General features: G+C 40.4%; 1 protein-coding gene across 3 annotated transcripts in view; it reads left to right on the top strand.

Moving 5' to 3' along the window:
- The first annotated feature begins 786 nt into the window (after positions 1-786).
- Positions 787-14,548, top strand: part of LOC110986910 (uncharacterized) — a 45,696-nt gene continuing 31,934 nt past the window's right edge. Inside the window, exons 1-2 of one of the 3 annotated variants that reach the window (XM_022249208.2) lie at positions 787-1,178; positions 2,240-2,854. In XM_022249208.2, coding sequence (XP_022104900.2) covers positions 2,823-2,854 — 32 coding nt within the window. In that variant the 5' untranslated portion in view covers positions 787-1,178; positions 2,240-2,822. Of the gene's footprint in view, positions 1,179-2,127; positions 2,855-14,548 lie in introns of those variants that run through there. The other 2 variants (XM_022249210.2, XM_022249211.2) reach the window with 2 other exon arrangements.

Here is a 14,548-nt window from a genome sequence, read left to right on the forward strand (position 1 = left end):
CCTCACATGAAATTCACAACAACGTTTACCATGTGTTGACTTATGTTGGAGTCATTAATTCCTTTCCAGGGTTTAAAAACAACTTTGAGTGTCGTTCAAGTTATGTGACAGAATGATTGCAGCTACCCATATTGTTTTAATCATGGTTTTTTGTTTTTAGACCGTCACTCTTATCACCATGCCAAAATGCACCAGTGGACCACAAATAGAGCGTACTTGATATGCTTGGATATGTTCTGCCATTTTTGAAAACTGCAAGTACCTTTAAGCACCGTTTCTTTATCCTGACTTGGTTTTGTCATTTGAATACAATGTATTGCTTCCTGTATAACAGAATTAGCATGTGAGGTTTGCCATCAGTTAGCAGTGCATAAAGGTCCTTAATTGTGTCTGTTTGTTTTTTTTCTTCTAAACATTTGCACTTCCTTTTGTCAGTGCTTGGATTTACGTACATCCGGCTAAACCTGGCAACAGTCATGCAACACGATACGTGTTAATGAAAGAAGTTTCCCCAGTGGAAATTCAAGTTCTTCATATTCCTGCTTCATGAGATAGATACTGTTTATTGTCACCATTGTGAAATGGACCTCGTCTTTGCGTGCTAAAAAGTTATTAAAAATTCATAAAGATACATCCATGTACAGCTTACAAATTCATAATTAAGCTAAATAATTAAAACGAACATATACCAGACATGTAAATTTTATGAAACAATAAACTAGACGTAAATTATTTAAAAATAAACATTTTAGATTAAAATTGTATTAAAATTAATACTTAGAGCAGTACACAACAGGCGAAAGATGCATTTCAAGTACAACCCAGAGCTGGAGCCACGTGCACCTAGATGTTATCATTTAAGATGCCGATTGCTGTTGGGTAAAAGCTCTGTAGTGTGTGGTTGGACCCTGATCACCATGTTTTGTATAAGTTTCCCCTGTTCAGCATTTTTGTGGTTTATTCCTGACAAAGAGCTCATCATTAATTATTCACTTGATATTTATACACTCTTCAAAAGCCTTCCTTTCAAGTCTTTGAATACATGTTCGGGTAGAGTTTGCCATCCCCCCCAGAGAGCTAAGCATACAGTCATCAACAAAGCTTTGTGTTTGAGAAAAGAGCCAGAGTTATCCTTGTGTGGCAAAGGATAATGCAGGTAGGAACCCTGCGATCGCAAAGTGAGTACTTGGTGTAAAACTTCAGTGCAGTAAATTGTTCCCGAATTGTGTAAGTGTATGTTGCGAGCTGATTGTTAAGAAAATGTGTGATTGGATTCCACGAATTGAATCCTAAGGTCATTCTTTCACCACTTTTTCTTTTTTGTTGTATGCATTACAACTAATGTGTTCTTTGTTGTGATATATCACTTAGTCAGGTTGACATTTTGATGCGGATGAACATTATGTTTGTGAAAGATGTTGAGGGTTTTTGTTGATTAAAATTGTGCAGGATTCTTTGAAAGGCCTTTAACCCAATAAGTGAATTGGGACTCATTTTCTTATGTTGGATCTGACCTGTACTTGCATATTGCGAACCTCTTTTTTAACATGAGCTAAATTGTCAGCTCTACGATTCACAAAAAAAGGAGCCATTTCTCATTTGTTCTTTCACTCTGTTTTGGCCATCCTTTCTGTCCAAATGCCCAGGACAAGACTGGCTTGTTGGGGTCATTGAACAAAAGTAGGGCTGTGCCGAATATTCGATGGATTATCGAATACTCTAATATTATTTTCCGAATTTGAATATTCAAATGCAGAATTCATGAAAAGGAAGGGAGGATTTTCTTTTGTTTAAATGACAAAAGTTTCACAATGGAGGCTTGTTTCAAGAAGATTCGTATGAAAAGTGACAGAAATCTTGCAACAATTGATTGATGTTATAGTGATTAGAATGTACAATTGTGTGTGTGTTATTGCAACTGATTTTGCATATGGTTTGTTCATCAACAATCTGCCGGTCGGGTACGACCAAATATTTGGATATTTGATTGAATTGAATGTCGATATTCAAATAGTATATTTTTGGAATTGACTCAGCCATAAACAAAAGTGTAAACACACCATTTCCCCTTGACCCAGTTCCAATATTAAAAAAATTCCAGCTTCCAGTTTGATCTAGGCATTCTGCCCAGTATGACGAGAGAGATTGTTTCCAGCTTGCATTTGGCGAAGAAGTTTCCTCAAACCTCACTCAGTTATCCATCTGTTTGAGATTTTTCTCCTTTGGATTATCGCAAAAGATTGAGTTATTGACCCCCCCACATTCACGGAGCCCTCAGAAAAGGTTAGATCACCCCTGCCACAACAACATCCTACCTGTCAGCTGACTGCAGGTTCAGTGAAGGACATGTACAGTCTAATTTTTGTGCGTACCTCGCCAGTCATTCACAAAAAAACATAAGGGCCATCCCAGGAGACTTGTCACGGCAAGGTTGTGTGGCATTCAACAGGCCTGGGGCAAGACAAAGATCAGCTTGGCTGTGCTGCAGTGGAACAACTACCGGCCGGCACCTATAAAAAGTACACAGTTCATTGAGATCGCCTCACAGGAGCTCAAGACTGTTGATTCAGCGTGTCTGGACAGTAGAGAAAGAACACCGAGCTTAGATGCCTTTGATATGTGACTTTCTTGGCTCTAGTTTATACTGAAAAGTTTTAACTTAAAGAACTGCTTGAGAGGGGAACCCCTTTTTCTGAGCCTCTCAATCTGCAAAGTTTTGGCAGCGGACCAAGACATTTTCATAGCCAGAGAGAAACCTGGGGAGAAATCCGATCAAGTTTCTTCAGACAGCTTAGCCGGCCGGTGCTTACACGATATCCAGAATGCATCTGATGCTGAATTTCCTGGCTGTTCTGTAAGTATCATACTTTGGCCTATTTTTTCTTACAATTGTAGCTATTTTTTTATAACTTGAATTAATTTGTGGAAATTTTCAATTTCAAATGTTGGTTGTGGAACTGTTTGTCTATAAATTTAGAAAGCAGAAAAGTACAATACTCTGGATGGAGGGTTCATTTGTACTGAGAAATTGATGTCTTGTTCACAAGCAGTCACTGACAAACGGGGAGAAGAATAATTTTGGGCAATTATGTGTATGCTTGAAGGATCGTTTTGTGGAAGGAGATGGGGACGAAGTGGTGATTGAGGGAAGTTGTAGAACAGGTATTTTGTAAAATTTAGATAGTCCACCAATTTTCAAATTTCGGTACCAAATTCACAGTGCCTCTGAGATTGCCACAGTATTGAGTTACACTAGCCAAATGTTGAAAACAAAATGTAGCATCAAGCCATTCATTATTCAACCCTAACCCCTAGGGGGTATGTAAAATCATTGAAATTGGGACTCTCAAGCCACTAATCAACACATCCGTTGGATTGCATCACCGGTCAGTATATGACAACCTTTTTTTTCTGTAGTCGGCTGACATTAGGGGTTACTATTATATAGACACATTTAATGACTCACACGTGGTTCATTGAATTTCAAATTAGATTTGTACTCACTTTGAGATATGTGAAGGTGTGTGGAATTGCATTGTTCTCCTTCTTGTCAAATCAAATTTGGATCACCCTCAGTTCACTGCAAGACAAAACGTGCCCCCACATCCTGTCCTTCAGATATTAATAGAAAAATGGCTCGGGTAGCCTAAAAAAGGTAACAATTCAGTTGCTTTGCTGGAGAAGGTTAGTTTCTACTTTACCGTGGCGGACAAATTTAGTATTCTCTTGAAATGCAAATCCGAATCTGATCTGTGAGGTCATTCTTTGCTCTACACAGAGATTTGTCATGCAGGCCCCAGCTGTCAGTAGCTGGGTCTGGTACATGTATTGGCCTGGTTAACTTGTGTAGTAATAGTTCTGTACCAGCTGGGGTACTTGTTACAGCTGGGAGCTTTCAGCCAGTTAGTGATATTGTTACCTGAACAGTCTTGCCAGTGAGCTGATCTGTAGGTTACACTTTGGACTAGAACTGCATCATGTCAAACCTTTTTTTTACAGTCTGGGGGAATCTCCCAAGTACTTCGGGGATAAGGCAGAGCAAGTGTTATAAGTTTTATCAGTATGACTGTTCACTCAAGACTGTAGCCTTGAAGCAAACTGCCTAAATAGGTTTTTGTTGCGATGGATATCACAATGTGAATAAATTGTATTGGACAGGGGGTTTAAAGTTGAATGTTACAAGTGTTGCAGTTGGGAAAAGACTCTGTGGGGGTATATGTGTACTGTGGTTGGGGACCGCAATACTCCTTTGGCTAAATTTCAGGGGAAAGTTGAATTGTGTAAAATGTAAAAATTGAATTGTTATAAAATGAAATAAACAAACAAGTCATGGACAACATAAACGAGTTGATTTTGCATGGGATCTGTCCTCGACAAGTAAAAGTGAGGCTACATTACCTGAGGTAGATTCAGGATTTCCCCTCCCCGTGGATTCTCCATTGGTGACTCTTTTTCTAGAAAAAGCCTGCCCTCTGGGGTGCAATTTCTATTCCAACCTAAAATAATGGTCCAGAACCATTTGCTTAGCAAAAAAGTGGGGTCCCCCCCCGAAAATTATGCTTTCTGCTTCCCTGCCTACCTACTCAGTTTTGATGACGGGGTGGGGGGGTAAACTGTGAAATTAGAAGTAAAGAAAATAATGTGTATTATACTAGTTTGAATGTGGTACAAATGCATGGAACCAATACTCTTAAGTTTAAGGGCTGTTCACTTCCTTTGAAATGAATGCTGCTCTTTTCAATTTGTAACCAAAATTCATCGCGCTCTAATGTATCTGCATAGAAGAAATAAGTCACAAACCAGAAATTCATGCAGATGCATAGTCTTCTCTTGATAGTTCCCAGCTGGTTTTTGCTTAGCACGTAGACTTGCTAAGCAGTATTTTCTGCTGTTGCAGCTTTCTGAAACTGCGTGTAGTCGCATCGTAGAGAATTATGTTTCTGGCTCTGCTGTCCGTAACAAATTCTTTCCTATGGTGTACTAAGCATATCTCTATTTGCTTAGGACACAATTGGCTTCCTTGTGAAACATTCCACCTTTAATTGCTTGGTCCACTTTCCAATTCCAACCCTAAACAGTAAAGGCTTCCGCAAATGTTTCTCTGGTTGCTCGGGATGTGGCCTGCCACTGACAGGTGTCCAAATGGGCTTTCGTGTTTAGAAGGTTCCGCAACAAAACCTCTTACACAATATGACAATTGTTTCCCTAACATCACTGTAAACAAAAACATGATGTGTGACCAATTTGACCTGCTGCTGTTTGGATAAGGCTCAGCACACCAGCCGACCTTCAACAGATCTTTTTTTCTTTGCAGCCTCTATTTTTGACGGGAAGGCTCTCATGGTCAGTGTAGGATTGTTAAGTAACCATTAATTATGCCGCAATTTGCTCTGTTAACGAATCTAGAAGAAGGCTGACAAATTTAGCTACCATCGTAGGGAAGCCGTATAAGGCCCATTCCCTTGTTGCTTAAGGTTGCCATACTTCTGTGTCTTTACTCCTTGTTTTCACTGATCCTGTTCTGTCTGGCCGGTTTGTGGAGCCAGACAGCTTTAAGTCAGTTTTTGTCAGACTGACTGACAGGACTCTGCAAACTCTGCCGTGTTCTATCTGAAGGTCAGTGTGCCAACGCATTGCATTGATTTGACCGCAGCTCCGTGATCTGATGGTTGTACAGCTTCAACTTTAGCCTGCTGCTAGTGTTGCCAAGCCTGGTCCAAGCGTGGTGCCTGTTCCACATTATATGCTGAAAACTTGGAGAGGGGGGCAAATGTTTTGATGGAAACCCAGTATTTTTGGTCGCTCCCTTTTCTTTCTTTGCTGAAATTGGTGTAGAATTGGTGACAAAAATGACACACAGGGGTGTCAACCTCTGCTCCCTCCCCGCAAACCACCTCTCCCTGCAGAAATTCTTGTTCTTACAAGTTCATACTTGGCTGTTTTGCCACATTCCATATTTGTGGTTGGTGGTAATTTAAGGTAATATGGCTGATGATTTCTCTCCAACTTAATTCCGGACATAGACACTGTCACAGTGGGTCCCTCTTCAGGTCAAATGGATGTTGGATCATCACAGGTTGAGGATTGCATGACCCACTAACCTTGCAGAAACAAATGACTATGAACATCCTCTGTGGGTTCTGCTTTGTGGGCCCAAATGTGAACAAACAGTGCAGTTGATATAAGAGTAAAAAGATCTCAGGTGAAATGCCAGAAAAACTTACTGTTTGTTTATATGTCGTGGATCATATGAAACCAACCCTCTGTATGAGTCATTCTACTTGTATGTACATGTATTCTAGCTTCTAGTTGCATTGAGATATCAATTGTTGCTTTGCCTCAAAACCATACATTTGGGTACAAGTGCATGATTCATGGGTTTGAAAATTTAAAGCCAAGGATCGTGATTTATGAATGTAGTAATTTTTTTTTTCACTGTAAAAGATCTGTTTTTTGGGGGGGAGCTTTGTTGGCAGGGTAGGTCTGAGGAGCCAGAATAAAAGTGACAAGTTTTTGTCTCAAACTTTGAGCCAGAGCTGTTACTGCAGAACCCTATTTTTTTCTCATTGACTGCACTGGGCCTTTCAAAGTGCATGGGCACAGTATATCACTCACCACAGTGGTAGTTCATGTATATCTAGGGTACTATCCTTAGCCACTACAATTTAGTACAAACCTGTAGGGTTCATAGTGTGTTGCTGATTACCCAGGGTAGGACCCTGGTTGTGACTCTGGTCATGTATCAGGGGAGACTGGTCGCAAAGAACCCCCCCACCCAAAAATCTGGCATTGTAAATGACAGAGGTTTTTCATTTAAGACTCAATATAAATAACCGAAATAACCCCGAAGTTTTGTCCCCCAGTTTTACAATCGGTTTAAGGGTTAATTATATGTTGCATTCTGTATGAAGTCATGCAGTGATCAGCCAGTCAAATGTGTGATCATTTTACTGGATTGCCATGACAGTGATGGTATCAATCAACACATAAAAGGACTGTCCTATTGGTCATCAGGTATTGGTTTATTATGATTATCACATGCTTGGGATGCCAACTATTGTTATTCTGACAGATAAAAAAAAAAGTGGAATGTTTGAAAAATGTGCATTACTTATTTCCTGATCTCCTGTTGATCTCCCTTTGTTTTACAGTCATAAATTGTTTCTCTAACTTCAGATCAAGAGGCTAGCTTGGCAAGGAGTACTGTACACCATCCTACCTACATCTGATGTTTACCAGGGTTTTCCTGTATCCTACCATATACCAGTATATAGGCCTAATCTACATGTACAAGTTTCTCTTACAGATGATTCCAATCAATCAGTCAGTCGTTCTCAGTAAGCTTCGTGAAGGCATGCATCGGTAACTTGATAAAAGTGTCATGTGATTGAGACAGGAACAGATTTGTGCCCAGGGATTTTGATTCAAACCTTACGTTTTTTGTTGTTGGCACCTGTCATAGCAGGCCATTATTAGACTCACCCCCCAACCCTCCATCCACCCCCCATAAGATTTTTCTTGGCATGCTTTGCTTCTTTTAATCTTCAAAGCCACTTTGGTTTTTTTTTTTACTTGGAACTTCAAAGTAAGGGAGAAGTACATCCCAGGGAAAATTGTCCCTTCTGCTGTTCAGGTTGAAAGTTTGTGCTGGTGGCCTTGTGCTCAATTCAAAGCTCCTTTGACACCTGTCATGTTTCCCCCTTCAAATTTTATATCTTTCCCTGTCAATTGTAAATGTAATTTTATTTGAAAGGTAATTGCGTTAATCTGTGAGGACATGGTGCAAAGGGGGGAAGAAAATTGCATTTGAGGATAAGGAATGTATTTGTTACATTTTGTATGAACGGCTTATGTGACTGGATTTGCAACCAGATATTACATGATGCATGATGTACATGTGATTAATTTTGATGCCCTTTGATAATTTGACTGTGCTAGGTGGTTGAAACAATCCCACTGTGAATTAATAAAAAAAATTTACTAAGTAACGAGTCGCACGCCATCTGCTGTACCCTCATCTGCCGTACTCCCTTGAAGCTGTTAATCTGTCATTTATTTGTTTCCTTTTATTACTTGTTTTTGTATGCATGATGGTTTGTGGAAGATCACACTTTGGTCAGAGGGGTTTTCGTGTCTTTGGGGGAGAGTTTACTGCCTCAAACTTTAGATGTTTGTTACGATGGGTTTCTTGAGTGCCAACAGTGCATCTTGCCAAGAGGTGATGATCCCAGAGCAGTGGTGTGGTTTATTTATGGGGAGTGCACAAAGAGGATTTTATTGCATACTGATGTTGTGGTTTGTGGTCCGGGCATGTTTTTGTAGGGCCCCTGATATATATTTATCCTGAGATTGATAGCGTTTTATTGGCTTAGGATGCAGGGTGATTTTTCCCTGGTCTTGTCACTGGAGGTCACAAGAACTTGGTAGCTTTCATCTTAACCTGCTTGACAAAGTTGAGGAAAGATGGAAATAAGGGAACACCTGGATAAATAAGTGTATTGCTATCAGAGCATTTTGGGAATGGGGGCGGGTTGCAAGTGGCATGGTCCTACCTGCAGGAAGAAGTGAACTTTAGGTGCAGCCACTGACCCTCAAGATGTCGGGAAGGGAATGTCAGAAACAGATTGTGTTTTTGGAATAGGATCAAGTTTTGGAGACCTGAGAATATTTGTTCAGTGTGTTTGTCAATGTCAAATGCATGTGGCGGATTCAGCTTTGGGTCAGTATATGCAATGGGAAATCATAAAAGTGGGCCGAAATGGACTAGATTGTTTGGGAGTCGTAACCCTTGCCCCTTGAAACAGCAGGTGAAAGTTTTGCTGGATATTTACCAAATGAGAATGTAAATTGCCTTCCTTAGTTCCTTCCCGGTCTCAGCCTGCATTCCATTCCCTTGTTTCCATCTAGGCACAATACCGGAATGAGTTATCCAGTCGAGAAGAGGCCAAACAATTTATCAGCTTTTAGACACCTCCTGGATATGATGGGTGGCTTATGATTGTACACATGTGAGTGGTGTTGACGGAGGATGAACATTGACAGCAGAGGAACTCTCCGCCCTTGTGCACAATGACTTGCAAAAGTTCTCAGATCCTAAAAGAGTTGGTGCTTTTTACCGTTATTTTTTCTTGCTGCCATTATAAAGCAAAGACTGGTTACAGAAAGAAACTGCTCCCATGTTAATCACCAAGTCTGAAATGATTTATGCATTGTCACTAACACGAAAGAATTTTTTTTGGGGGAAAAGAGGAAATTGAAAGTTGAAATTCTTGAAGCCTGATTGGTGGAAAAATGATAATAAATCAATCTTGAGGAGTGTTATGCCATTGTATATGGTTTGGAACTTGTCCAACTTCTGCCCAGACTTTGCAAAAACAAATTCTATCATTACGTGATGCTTTTATTATAAACAGCACTTTTTTTCTCAGTAAGAACTGAAGTATCTATTGTATTTAAATTTTGCCTGCCCTTGGATTGGTGGGAAAACTTCTCCTCGGGCCTGAAAAAAAAAGGAGAAAAGAAATGAAAAGATCTTTAAGTATTAATTTCCTCTCTGTGGATCAACCAAGGCTACCATTGTGTGAGTCCTACATGGGGCAACCTGGATGACATCATCATGCACCGGAGATAAAAACCATGCAGATAAATATCCAACACTGCCGGTTAGAAATTTAGAATTGTACCTAATTCTGCACTGGCTGAACAGAGAAAGGTCGGCTGTGTCGGTAAAGAGAAGGAGTGCTTTTTCGCATCCTTACAATTCGTTATTAAGAATTAGTCTGTGAAATGGCAGGTGCACGTATTTTAGCTGTGCCTTTTTTTTTTTTTTGAACGTGTGCTCTGTACAGTTGTCAAGTCGACTCCTGTGACTAAGCAAATGTGTTTTGGGGATTGGAGAATGGATTTCAGGAAAGAACAGCTGCCACGTGTCTCTGGATGTCACCTATGTTTTGGAGTGCAAAAGCTGAAGCACATGAAATTCTACGCTCTGGCATAGCTTTGCACTTTCAAGCACTCCTTCCTCAGAAATAACAGTTCGGAACTGGCAACCACCCAATTTTTTTTCTCTCTAAGCTCTCAGGATTAAAATTGGTCACCTTCAGGGTGTGATGGTTTATGGAATATCATCCATCTTTTGCTATTAACCACTGCCACTTCTCCCTCTGAGTTAACAAAGTTTTGGGTTTCCTGAAGTTGTTTTTGAGATGTTGACCAAGGTTGATGTGACATCGGCTGTCTACTATGGTTTACCTTGAGACTATGTAAGGCCTCAACTAGAACCCACCCATAACTTTATGTTGAAAGGTAGGAAAGCTTTGATGCTTTCTTTGCAGTGTTGATTTGACCATGAAGGTAGTTAGCAGTGTAGGATGAGAGATATGGATGGGGGAGGGGTGTTAGAATGGGGGGGTTGGATCTCCATCTGACACTAAGTGTTTCTGTTCTTGATGGAACATAAGCTTGCTGAAATTGCTGTTTAATGCTTCCACAGTGCACTTTCTGCTGTTAATGTTTATTTTAAAGTCCGTGTGAAAAGAATAGCTCAGATGTTATTCTTTCCTTTCTCCCTTTTTTCTTCCACCATTTCAGGTGGTGATGGGTTCAGTTGGGTTTACTCCCCTCCCCAACGACTGAGACACACTGCTACCATATTCCTTGTTCATTTTGACCCATCACCAGACCTCGCTCAATGTATAAATTTGAAGCCAAGCTTGATAAACAGGGAGGATGTTTCTTCGCTGCTCCTGATTTGTTATCAATTCCTGATGGAACAGAATTGAATGATGTCCTGTACAAGAAGTTGTCATGTTGGTTGTTTGTGTGATGGATCAACTCCTGCAAGGTTCTTGACCTGAATTCAGCTCTTAAGGTGACACTATGACATTACGTGCTTGCTCGGGTGCCAGGCTTGCCAGAAACTAGGTATCCAACAACATGTCTGCATTCAGTGACACAAACTAAATGCCAGGGGATCGTGTGTCCCTCCCAATTTTTGAGGAGGGGGTGGTACATTGGATCAGCCCCCTTTGTTTGGGAATTAGAATGAAAACTTACTTATCAAAGGTAAATTCAAACTTTCTAACAGCCCAGATGGAAAACAAATAGGCAAAGGAATTTCAGTTTTTCTTACTCTGTGAACACAACTTATCGGTGTCAATTAAATCAACGCTGTTGAGATTTGGGTGCCTGGCTGCCAAGGTATTTTGGGAAAGCTCCAGTAAGTTAAAGCTTTAGATTTATAAATCTACAGAAGAAACTAACAATTTGTTTTAGAAAATTGTCTTCAGAGAATCAACTGTACTACTGCACTATTACATGGCGAGTGCAGCCAGATGGTAAGACTTTTTTTCCGAAATTACACAGAGTGCCAGTGTTATTGCGGTGTTTTTCTTACAGTCGGTTTTATTTTTGATCTCATGCTCATCTTTTTGACCTTCGTTGGAAAAACTCTAAGAAGCAGTGTAAACACGAGCTGCCTGAAGTAAGGCAGAAGTACTTCTCCATGTGTTGACTCAATTTGAATCCACCTGCTCCTTTTGAGATGAGAGAGAAGTTATTCTCTGCACAGATACTCCCCCCAAATTAATTGGATCCATCATCACCTGGGAGTGAACCCAGCATCTTGCCAATGAATTGGTGTTGGGGGGGGGACAACCCTGATTTCTTATTTGGGAAGAGAGGGCCATGTTTAACGTCAAGATTGCCAAGCAATTTGCTCTCCTGTGGAACAGGGCCAAGCCTGCGCCAAAAATTTGGAATACTTTCAACTAAGTAGAACCCAAAACTCATCTCAGCAATCAGGTGTCAGTAGCTCATTGATGATAAGTTACCTTTTCCTCCATGGGAGAAAAAGCCTGAACTTGATTTAAGGTGGAGTTACAGAAGGAAATTGATCAAACTCAGGAGAATTAAGAAGGGTGATCTATCCTTGGCAGTTGGTTAATAATAATAGCTGAAGGCCACAGTGTTTCAGTTCTTATGATTCTGTTGCAATCTGTTGTTACACCTTAACACTGACCTTGTGGCATCTGATTTGTATATAATTGCACAGGTGTTGAATGCATTGGTAGAGGATAACCAGCATACCAAACTTTCCACCAATCATGTCAAAGCATCGAATATGGCTTTGCAGTTCCCCTGAGAATAAGGTGTTGGTACACGTATGAACTATCAAATTACAAAGTTCAAAGTGTGAGCCATTTTGCCTTGTGGTCATGAAAGACCTAGTGACAACTTGACAAGCTATTACAAGTGTTGATTCAACAAACACGTGGCAAATACTGGAACCAGCCCAAAATTAGGGTCGTTGAGAAAAACTGTTAACCAAGGTACCAAATGATATAGATGGCACACCGTGAATTATCGTCTGAATATTAGTAGCCCACATTAAATTCATTCGTGTACATGTGTACATTTATAACCAGTTTTGATTCGGGAATGCAACGACATAGTTGTAGGAAATGTCAGAAATTGTAAAGGAAATTACAGTAATAGAGAAATTGAAGAGTTGAAAATATGTTTTGGAAATTCTGAGTATATGTGAAGTCGCAAACCTTTTATGCATTGTAAAAATAGTGTGAAGTGCGTGATGATATGAGAGGAAAGATACGCCTTGGACAACAAGAAATTAGATTACTACTACAGTATGTTCAACCTATTAAGGCAATGCAGTGGCGTATCTGCATTCCTCCTGGATGTGTCAAACTTTTGACACCAGAAGAGCAACATACCTCTCTTTGGATGGCAAAAAAGTCTCCTTGAAATGTCATGAAGAGTTAGTTGACATTAGAATCACTATAGCGAAACATAGTTGATCGGTGTACCCACCAGATAAAAGTGAGAACAGTGACAGAAAAGAGCTGAAAGATATACATATTCTTTTTCGTTTACACTGATAAGTGAATTTAAGATTTTTTAGTCATCTTCCTTAACTGACCCTCCCATCTACACTTTGGAAAAAAGAAATTGCCTCCAAGGTCACCCAGGAGCAGTAATGTATGTGCACTTGACGTCTACCCTGTTGGTTTGGCTACCATCTCCTTGTGCGCGTTGTCCTTGAGTGACTGTGCCTTTTTGGAACTGGTTCATTGATTCCTATCACACTTAATGCCTACTTATTTTTTAACACTTTCTTGGTTGAACCTGGTGTAGCATTTCATAGTGAACTGTGCAGTTCAAATCCACTGAAAGTAGCGTTTGAAAAAGGCGCCAAGACTGTTGGGCACTGTTGTTTTGCATAAAAGTCAAGGGTAGAGTGTTTTTGTTTCCGTTGCCGTCTGGTTCCTTGTGACATCTGGAGCAGCAAGATTGATTTTATTTTCATTAGAAGTTCCACAAATAAATGTTGGGTCCATACTAGTGGGCATCTGTCTGGGGTCAGTCGATTTTTCTTCTTTTATTTGTCCAATGGAATGCTCCCTGATTGGCTCTTACTTGGACATCAGCAACAAAAATTGCTTAATACTGTCACGAGGAGAGAATCAACAAACAAATCAGATTCCCACAGATGGAGAAATTGAGCATAATGCACCACCACTGGTTGCTGCACCAAACACATTACGGAAGTATGCGGCCCAACGGGGCGCGCTTCCTGAACTCTGCATCTGACTGTTTCTCGGGTGAAGAACAGGTTAGGTTGTTCATCATGCATTGCTCACAGTCCAACCAACAAACAGGCAGATGGTTTGTAGGCTCTTTCATTCAATCCACCAAAATCTAAAGCTCATAGCTTAACTTTCAGACAACATTTAGGTCAGTTGGCATTAGCAGTTAAGCAAATCAAAGTTGATTCATGCTCAGCTGAATTGAATTGTAAAGCAGACATGATGTCAAAAAGCATTTACTTCAAATTCTGCCTGAGTTGAACCAAATTTTGTGTTCAGCAGCACAAACGCTTGACGTGACATTGCCAATTTGAATGTCTACGTTCCTCTGATGACTTACAGAGCCTTCTTTATTTTGCTCACGTTTGATGACCAAGTCCTGTTTTGCTGAGACATGGTCGTTCAATCAGTTTTATGCAGTACCTCGTTAACAGAGTGGCCTCCCGGTGACCTATGCAGCTTCCACTGTCAAAGCATATTGCAGTTGTTCGTTACTTGTTCTTGGAATCAAGTAACCAGGGTTCTTCCTGGAGGAAGTGACAAAGCATCAGCTAAACCCAGCTTCAGTTTTTCCAGCCCTCTCAGCTGAAATCAGTACAATGGGCAAATGTGAGGACGATATACTTAGTATACTGGTATACTTATTCAAGTATACCAGCCACGACGCACCCTCCATTCTAGCTCAACATTGCTGCTCAATACACCGGTCACTCGCACTAAGACTTATGGACATCGTTCCTTCATGCATCACCATCGCTATGGAACTCTCTTCCTCACCATATGAGAACTGTCAATTTAAAGCGGTTCTCAAAACTTACCTGTTCTATTCATTGCTCTTAATTGTTGTTTCTTGTGAAGCGCATCAAGACTTTGGTGTGATGCGCTATATAAAACTGTGTTATTATTATTATTATATCAGCAAATCACCTGCAAGCCGTTGCTTT

This window comes from Acanthaster planci, linkage group LG04, assembly GCF_054643075.1.
Source record: "Acanthaster planci isolate LZ-2023a linkage group LG04, COTS_SCS, whole genome shotgun sequence".
Classification (NCBI taxonomy): Eukaryota; Metazoa; Echinodermata; class Asteroidea; order Valvatida; family Acanthasteridae; genus Acanthaster; species Acanthaster planci.